General features: G+C 53.8%; 1 protein-coding gene across 5 annotated transcripts in view; it reads right to left on the bottom strand.

Annotated features, from left to right (window-relative positions):
• The window catches only part of CUX2 (cut like homeobox 2), a 320,706-nt gene that overhangs the window by 37,643 nt on the left and 273,710 nt on the right, over positions 1-9,353 (bottom strand). For all 5 annotated transcript variants that reach the window (XM_032239509.1, XM_032239525.1, XM_032239520.1 and 2 more), the window contains 4 exons: positions 8,802-8,850; positions 8,609-8,708; positions 6,659-7,300; positions 5,153-5,254 (listed from right to left, as the gene is read on the bottom strand). In XM_032239509.1, the coding sequence (XP_032095400.1) occupies positions 5,153-5,254; positions 6,659-7,300; positions 8,609-8,708; positions 8,802-8,850 (893 nt within the window). The remainder of the gene's footprint in view (positions 1-5,152; positions 5,255-6,658; positions 7,301-8,608; positions 8,709-8,801; positions 8,851-9,353) is intronic.

Below are 9,353 nucleotides of genomic sequence, written 5' to 3'. Positions count from 1 at the left end.
GGAGGGCAGGGGTGGGGCGGGGGAGGAGGGCAGGGGTGGGGCGGGGAGGAAAATGCCAGATCTATGTTATGGGGAGCTTTCTAAATCTTGGGTGGGCAGTAGGTTCCCAGAGGTTCACTCTGTCATTCACATGAATGAGTGCACACACACATATGTACACATATATATGCACGTGGTATACACACACATACATGCACACACACATGGCAGGAAGCCATGCAGGCAGCAGCTCTGAGAGTGTGTCATGAGCCAAGGATAATAGATGGATCTGTGCCCTGAGGAATGACAATTAACCAGTAAATGAAAAGGTGCTTCCCTCTGCCCTCGGAGTGGCGTTCCCCACACTGCAGCCTCTCCAGCTCTGCAGAGAGCCAGATCAATGTAACCCCTTCTTCATTATCTCTGTGTAGTTCTCATCCTAGTGGGTCCTCTTAGACCCATTAAATATAATTTTCATGGCTTTTCCAATTAAAAAGTAATATAGCAACGGAACATTATTTTGTCATAAAAAGGAATGAGGCACCGACAGGGGCGACAACAGGAATGAGCCTTACAAAAGTAGCACATAGGATATGATTCCATTTACATGAAATGTGCAGAATAGGTCAATCCAGAGAAACAGGATGCAGAGCAGAGCTTGCCGGGGTCGGGGGGGAGTGGAAAGGAGGAGCTGTGCTTCCTGGGTACAGGGTTTCCTGCTGGGGTGGTGAAATGTGTGAACTGGAGAGAGGTGACGTTGCCTAGCACTGTGACTGTATTAACTACTACTGAATGGTACACTTTAAAATGGTTAATTTTGGTTGGGTGCAGTGGTTCACGCCTGTAATCCCAGCACTTTTGGAGACTGAGGCAGGTGGATCACTTGTGGTCAGGAATTCGAGACCAGTCTGGCCAACATGGTGAAACCCTGTCTCTACTAAAAATACAAAAATTGGCCAGGCGTGGTGGTGCATACGTGAGGGAAGTTGAGGCAGGAGAATTACTTGAACCCCAGAGGCAGAGGCTGCAGTGAGCCGAGATTGTGCCACTGCACTTCAGCCTGGGCGACAGAGTGAGGCTCCATCTCAAAAAAAAAAAAAAAAAAAGTTTAATTTTATGTTACAAAAATTTTACCTCGATTTAAAAAACCTCATACTTGCCTACTGTGGGAACACAGAAGAGCATGCCCCCACCCCAAAAAAAAAAAAAAAAAGCACAAAAAATCAAGATGAAAAAATAAAAGTCCCCCTTACTGTCTCCTAGGGCAACCATGTGAAATATTCTCACGTACTCCCTTCCAGTCTGTTTTCTAAACTACACATATTGCATGACCATACTCAATATGTGAAAATGTAGTCTGGTTTGTCCCCGTTTAGTACCAACATGAGTGTTGTGTGTTTTTTCTTTTCTTTCTTTTTTCTTTTCTGGAGAAAGGGTCTTGCTCTGTTGCCCAGTCTGGTCTCAAACTACTGTGCTCAAGCAATTGTCCTGCCTCAGTCTCTGAAGTAGTTGGGACTACATGCCTGTGCCACTATGCCTAGCTAAGCATTGTGTGTGTGTGTGTGTGTGTGTGCGCGCGTGTGCGTGCGTGTGTGTGTGTGTGTGTGTGTGATGTAGTCCTGCTTTGTAGCCCAGGCTGGAGTGCAGTGGCACGATCTCAGCTCACTGCAACTTCTGCCTCCCAGGTCCCGGTTCAAGCAATTCTCCTACCTCAGCCTCCCAAGAAGCTGGGATTACAGGCATGAGCCACCATGCCCAGCTAATTTTTGTATTTTTTTTTAGTAGAGACGGGGTTTCACCATGTTGGCCACTCTGGTCTTAAACTCCTGACCTCGTGATCCGCCTGCCTTGGCCTCCCAAAGTGCCGGGATGACAGGCGTTAGCCACCGCGCCCGGCCTTGTTTTTGTCTGAGGCACAGTCTTGCTCTGGTCATCCAGGCTGGAGTGCAATTGTGCAATGTTGGCTCACTGCAACCTCTGGTTCCTAGGTTCAAACGGTTCTCCTGCCTCAGCCTCCCGAGTAGCTGGGATTAGAGCTGCCGGCCACTACGCCTGGCTAATTTTTCTATTTTTAGTAGAGACGGTTTCCCCATGTGGGCCAGGCTGGTCTTAAACTCCTGACCTCAAGCGATCCATCTGCCTTGTCTTCCCAAAGTGTTAGGATTACAGGTGTGAGCACCGCGCCCAGCCCCATTTTTCCTATCATTAAAAGCTCTACCTTAAGGGCTGCACTTGCTGCTGAAGGGATATCCTCTGCTTGACTTATCAGATTCCCACTGCTGGACGCTTAGGGTGTTTTGTTTCCAGTCTGTCACTCTTACGAACAATGATGGGAACAGCTTATGTATAAACCCTGTCCCCATTCTGGACATTTCCTTCGAGTCCCAGAAGTAGAACTCGAGAGTGAGCTGGTAGTCACATTCATTTCCTCCCTGGCAGCAGCTGCTGTGCCCACTGCTTAGCATTCATTTGTGTCAGGGGCATGAGGCAATCACCTTTGTATTTTTCCTCTTGCTGAACTCCTAGGCCCTGAACATAGCCCACCAGCTGGCCCACGTATAGCAAACGTTTTCCGCTGCTGCAATGTTGCCTTTGACATTGCCCTGCTGCCTGCTTCTGACCCCCAGGAGAAAGTGCTGCATAGTGAGGTGGGAGACCTGGGGGTTCCTTCTGTCTCTGTGTAATTGAACTCATGCCTTCCCTCCCTGGCCTCAGCCATCCTGTTGGTTTAGTGGGAGACTTTGGCTAGTTATTTCTTTTTCTGTTCTTTTTTCCTTTTTGAGACATAATCTCATTCTGTCACAGACTAGAGTGCAGTCTTGCTATGTTTCCCGGTCTGGTCTCAAACGACTGTGCTCAAGCGATCGTCCCACCTCAGCCTCTGAAGCGGTTGGGACTACATGCCTGTACCATTATGCCCAGCTCACTACAACCTCTGCCTCCTGGGCTCCGGTGAGCCTCCTGCCTCAGCCTCTTGAGTAGCTGGGACCACAGGTGTGCGCCACCACACCCAGCTGATTTTTTTATTTTTAGAGGGGATGGCGTTTCTTTTTTTTTTAGATTGAGTTTTGCTCTTGCTGCCCAGGCTGGAGTGCAGTGGCGTGATCTCGGCTCACCGCAACTTTGCCTCCCAGGTTCAAGCAATTCTCCTGCCTCAGCCTCCAAGTAGCTGGGATTATAGGCACCCACCACCACGCCCAGCTAATTTTTGTATTTTTAGCAGAGATGGGGCTTTACTATGTTGTCCAGGCTGGTCTCAAACTCCTGACCTCAGGTGATCCACCTGCCTAGGCCCCCCAAAGTGCTGGCATTACAGGCAAAAGCCCCCATACCTAGCCGTGGCTGGTTATTTCTCATGGTTCTTTACACTTCCATATCATGTCTTGTCCATATCTGAAACCTGTGTCTAGTCCACAGTAGACGCTTAATAAATGTTTACTGCATGATTACATCCTTCTCTGTCTTGCATCTCTCTTGCTACTGGAACTGACCAAGAAGGAAATTAGGCTCAGGGCATTTTACAGGTGGGGTAGGGTAGCCGGTTAAGTCCCTTCTTCCCTCACCTCCTACCCGGCCGGGAACAGGCAGGAGGGAGGGTGATTGTGAAACATCTCAGCTCCTGGCTGGCAACTGGAGGACTCAGGACACCTGCTCTGAACAGCCACCAGGGGGCGGCAGACACTGCAAAAATGGAGGTGGGCATAGATGCCGGAGTCTAGGGTCTGAGTCAGCCACAGTCTGTGCTGTGCTGGGTGTGAGGATGGCACTCGGTTCCTGGCTGCAAGAAGCCCCCAGAGCAGAGGGAGGGACAGCCACACCAGCAGAGTTGTTTGTGACACTGCAGAACTGCAGCAGGGAGGTAATAATAATATTCGCTATAATGATGGCTGATCTTTCAGGATTACGCTGACTTCGTTTGATCCTCACACAACCCTAAGAAAGGAAAACTAATACAATCCCCATTTTAAAGATGAGAAGCTGGGCCAGGTGCGGTTACCCAGCACTTTGGGAGGCCGAGGCAGGCGGATCACCTGAAGTCAGGCGTTCGAGACCAGCCTGACCGACATGGAGAAACCCCATCTCTACTAAAAATACAAAAATTAGCTGGGCGTGGCGGCGCTGACCTGTAATCCCAGCTACTCGGGAGGCTGAGGCAGAGCGTTGCTTGAACCCGGGAGGAGGAGGTTGTGGTGAGCTGAGATTGCGCCATTGTACTCCGGCCTGGGCAACAAGAGTGAAAGACTGCCTCAAAAAAAAAAAAAAAAAAGACTCAAGGGGCCTGGGAGCCCTTTAAAAAAAAAAAAAAGGAGCAGATGAAGGCACAGAGAGGCTAAGTAACTTGCTCAAGGTCACACAGCCAATAAACAGCAGAGCCAGAATTTGTGGCCAATCTGGCTCCACTGCATCAAGAAAATAGGTCATTGTGGTGGGGGTGGGGGGAGGGGGTGCAGCACCCAATCCATCTTCTTGGAGGAGGTGCCTTCTGAGTTGAGTCATAGATATCAGCAGGAGTTGGCCAGGTGAAAGGTGTCTGGGGTGAGGACTGCATCGGAGGGGCAGGATGGGATGCACGGGGGCTGGGCGTGACTATAAACAGTTCGCGTAACAGGCACGGAGGGGCCCGCAAACTTGAGGGCCAGTAGGCCTTGTTGAGGCTGGGGATTTTTTCTTGTCTTTCTTTTTTTTTTTTGAGACGGAGTCTCGTTCTGTCACCCAGGGTGGAATGCAGTGGTGTGATCTTGGCTCACTGCAACCTCCACCTCTTGGGTTTAAGTGATTCTCCTGCCTCAGCCTCCTGAGTAGCTGGGATTACAAGGCCCAGCTAATTTTGTATTTTTAGTAGAGATGGGGTTTCACCATGTTGGCCAGGCTGCTCTCAAACTCCTGACCTCAGGTGATCCGCCTACCTCGGCCTCCAAAAGTGCTGGGATTCCAGGCATGAGCCTCTGCGCCCAGCCAAGGGTTGGGATTTTATGTTGAGAGCCGTGTGGAGCCACGGCAAGGTTCTGAGCCATGACACGACCACCCCTGTGCTCTAGACAGATCCCTCTGGCCTCTGTCGGTTCTGATCTGCCTGCGATTCCCTCTGGGGTGGACAAAGGTAGAGGAGGCCTCTCCCGTTCAGAGCTGGCCCTGGAGGGCCTGAGGCCTTGCCTGCAGGGGTCACACTCACCGCCCTTCTGCGACTCAATCTCCTTCTTGGCCTGCTCTAGAATGCTCTTGATGGCGTCGTCTGAGCCCGTTTCTGGTGTGCGGATTCTCGGGGTGATGCTGCCTGGGGGAGGCGAGAAGGCATCTGTGGCAGGAGCTGCATGTTGGGCTCAGCTCCGGAGCCCGGGGGGCTGTCTCCTCCTCCCAGGAGAGTGAGCGGCAGACCGTCAGTGAGATGGCAGGGCCACCGCTTAGTCCACCTGAAAAACTGTGGGCCTATGAGTGATACTGGCTTGAAATAAGAATCATGATAAAGAGGCCGGGTGCGGTGGCTCACCCTGTGATCCCAGCACTCTGGGAGGCTGAGGCGGGTGAATCACCTGAGGTTGGGAGTTTGAGACCATCCTGGCCCACATGGTGAAACCCCGTCTCTAATAAAAATACAAAATTATCTGGGCATGGTGGTGATGGCCTGTAGTCCTAGCTACTCAGGAGGTTGAGGCAGGAGAATCGCTTGAACCCGGGAGGCGGTGGTTGCAGTGAGCCGAGATTGCACCACTGCACTCCAGCCTGGGTGACAGAGCCAGACTCCGTCTCAAAAATAATAATAATAATAATAATAATAAAGAAATAGGATGCAGTGGCTCACCCTGTAATCCCAGCACTTTGGGAGGCCGAGGCGGATGGATCATCTGAGGTCAGGAGATTGAGACCAACCTGATCAACATGGTGAAACCCGTTTCTACTAAAAATGTAAAAATTAGCTGGGCATGGTGGCATGCACCTGTAGTCCCAGCTACTAGGGAGGCCGAGGCAGGAAAATCCTGGGAGGCAGAGGTTGCAGTGAGCAGAGATTGTGCCATTGCACTCTAGCCTGAGCAACACGGAGACTCCATCTCAAAAAAAAAAAAAAAAAGAAATGATGATGACAATGACCGTGGCAGCTGCCTCCCCTAACTGTTTTCAAGCGGCACTATGTGGCAGGTGCTGTGGCCAGTGCTGGATGCCCGTTTAATCCTCATGGCACCTCCTGGAGGCTGACAGATGCAGAAACTGAGGCACAGATGAAAGGAGCTGTGTGAGATCACCCCACGGGTGAACAGCAGAGCTGGGACTCAAACTCAGGCATTTGTGAGGCCACAGCTAGGACCCTTCACACTGATTACCCGAAAAATCAAGTCTGGTAAGGCTGGTAGTCTTACAAATGTGTAAACTGAGGCTTGGAAGTGCTTGGTGAGTACCTGCCAGGGCAGTGTCTGGAGCCTTTTCCCACCACCCTTATCCTGAGTGCCCCAGGAGGGGTGGCCTCAGAAAGGAGGGGTTGAAGATGTATTTTCTGCTTTTACAGAGGGAAACCGAGGCACAGAGAGGCAAAGTCACTTGCCCGGGGTCACACAGCCAGGTGGTGGCAGAGCTGGGCTTTGAACCCAGAGCTCGTGCCCTCAGCCCCCACCCCTAATGCCCTGCTCCTGGTGTGGTGGCCAGCACAGCCCCTGTGCCGTGGGGACCGGCCCTCCTGGGCACTCACCTCGCTGCCGCACCTGGATGGTCCTGAGTGCCAGCACGTTCTGCTCGTCTGACAGGAACTGCTTCATCTTGATGAAGGGCTCCTTGCCCTTCACCGTGAGCTTGCGCCAGGGCTTGGGCCGGGCTAGGATCTCGCTGACCGAGCCCTGGGACAGCCCCAGCACGTAGTGGCCAAACACTCGCTGCCCGATATTGTGTTTCAGCAGCTGCTCCTTCACCTGGAAGGCGATCTCTGCCGTGTCCAGCTGCTCCTCCTCCGACCCCGGCCCCGCTGCTCCGCCCCCACCACCATCCGTGGGCTCAGGACCCCCTGGCGGCTCAGGGCCAGGGGCTGGGGTGGCAGGGGCCGTGGGGGGCTTGGTACCATAGAAGGCTGGGGGGAACACCAGCAGGCTGCCCGCCTCTCCCTTGAAGGTGGCTGGGGGCATCATCAGTCTCTCCCCTGATGCCAGGCTGGGGAAGGGGGACAGTGAGAAAGTCCGAGGGCCGTCGGGTCCCAAGCCGGGGCCCAGCAGGGGCTGCCCAGGGCTGGGGGACAGGGGGTCTTCAGGCCCCGGTGGAGGTGGGAGCTGCTGAGGGGAGGGGTAGGACTGCTCCGTGCCCAGTGAGTCCTTGATGGAATCGTCCTCTGACGGGTCCTCCTCTAGAACACCCAGACAGACAGACAGATGGACAGACAGACAGACGGGGAAGATGATGATGAGAGGAGAGAGGGAGAAAAAGAACCAGAGGGGGAGAGAGAGAGACAGAGACAACGAGAAAGAGAAAGAGAGAAATCACACAAGAGAGGCAGAGAGAGAGAGGCGGAGAGGGAGACAGAGACCGCATGTGAGAGAGAGAGAGATACGGAGACGGAGACGAGAGACAGAGAAAGAAACCACAGGAGAGAGGCAGTGACAGAGACACACAGATACAGAAAGTCAGAAACAGAGGAAGGGAAGGCGGGATGGGGAAGGGTGGGGGGAGCTGGCGGCCAGGAGCTGGAAGCGCCCACTGTGGCCGTTTCTGCCTACCCCTCCATTCTCCAACTCCCACTCTTCCAGGCCACGCCCAAATGCCAGTTCTGGGGAATGCGCCACCCCCATCACCAAGAGCATCCCCTGAGAACTTGCCATTGCCCAGCACCTTGCCCTGGGGTGGGAAGTCAAACTTGCCACCACCTGCACATGGCCCCTTGCTGGGCAGCCACCCTGGAGCTGGCTCACTAGACCTGCATGGCACCCATGAAGCGGACCCCAGGGTTGCACCCATTTTATGGATGACAAAACAGAGGCAGCACAGAGTCCTGCCTGGGTCACAGGCTAAAAGGTCAGCGGGCGGCCCAGCATAGTGGCTCATGCCTGTAATCCCAGCACTTTGGGAGGCTGAGGGAGGCAGATCATCTGAGGTCAGGAGTTCGAGACCAGCCTGGCCAATATGGTGAAACCCTGTCTCTACTAAAAATATAAAAATTAGCCGGGTGTGGTGGTGGGCGCCTGTAATCCTAGCTACTCTGGAGGCTGAGGCAGGAGAACTGCTTGAACCCGGGAGGCAGAGGCTGCAGTGAGCCAAGATCACGCCACTGCACATCAGCCTGGTGACAGAGCAAGAGTCAGTCTCAAAGAAACAAAGGTCAGCGAGTGGCTGAGAGGTGTACACTGAGAATGCCATACTTGTCCCCCGTGACCTCTTCATGAAAGCCCCTGCAGCTCAAGAAAGTTCAGCTGGGAGTGGAGCCCTCTGGGGGCTTGGAAGGGCCAGAGCCAGCTGTGTGATCTCAACTGTGACGTGGGTGCGTGTGGACGCCCTGCAGGACAGGCACACCGCAGGTGCCAAATCAAAACGCACAGCTGCTTGTTCGGTTGCTCTCCTGCCTGCATGGAAGGCAACGGTCCTTGGGCACGAGAAGGCCAGAGACCCAGAGGCAGCCCCCACCCCAGCCCTCAGCCCCCAGGGCATCCTCCTCCCCTACCAGGGCTGGCCAGGAGGCCGGGCTTCTCCAGAAGGAATTTCTGCGCAGGGAAGAAGGCCTCCTTTGCAATAAGCAGCGAGTCTTCGGGCTTGGCCATGCCCTACGAGACAAGAGGCAGGTTGAGAGGGAGCCTGGTGGGTGGAAGACTCACTGGGGCAGCCCGCCTTGCAGGGACAGTGGCAGGGGCACTTACCTGGGGCAGGCTGCAGGTGCTGGAGGCCAGCTTCATGGCTTTCAGGATGCTGCCGGACAAGTGGAGAGGGTCTGAGGTCAGCCAGCCCCCGGGCTGGAGGAGACGTCTTGTGAGAGGCACTGACCCGGCTTACCTCCCTGGCTGGGAATGACTGCTCCGTTCCCCGGAACCCCATATATTTCCAGACTCATTGCAACCCAGGCCTGAGGCAGCTGGCTCATGAACAGCAGTGGGACCTGGAGGGGTGCTGCCTCAACCGACCCCATTCTGGCCGGCTTGACTTTGGTGGGCTAACGAATCACCTCCCAGTTACCACGCCCACACCATGTCCATAATAAGGTCCCTTGTATGGTCTACAGGCAGATTTTTTTTTTTTTTTTTTTTTTTGAGACAGAGTCTCACTGTCACCCAGGCTGGAGGGCAGTGGCATGATCTCCGTCTTCTGGGTTCAAGCGATTCTCTTACCTCAGCCTCCCAAGTAGCTGGGACTACAGGTGAGTGCCACCACACCTGGCTAAAATTTGTATTTCTAGTAGAAATGGGGTTTCACCA

The sequence above is a fragment of the Sapajus apella genome, unplaced genomic scaffold, assembly GCF_009761245.1.
Source record: "Sapajus apella isolate SASKATOON/1434 unplaced genomic scaffold, GSC_monkey_1.0 scaffold2, whole genome shotgun sequence".
NCBI classification, from domain to species: domain Eukaryota; kingdom Metazoa; phylum Chordata; class Mammalia; order Primates; family Cebidae; genus Sapajus; species Sapajus apella.
The sequence above is the reverse complement of the archived record's forward strand: the minus strand, read 5'-3'. Positions and strand labels throughout refer to the sequence as shown.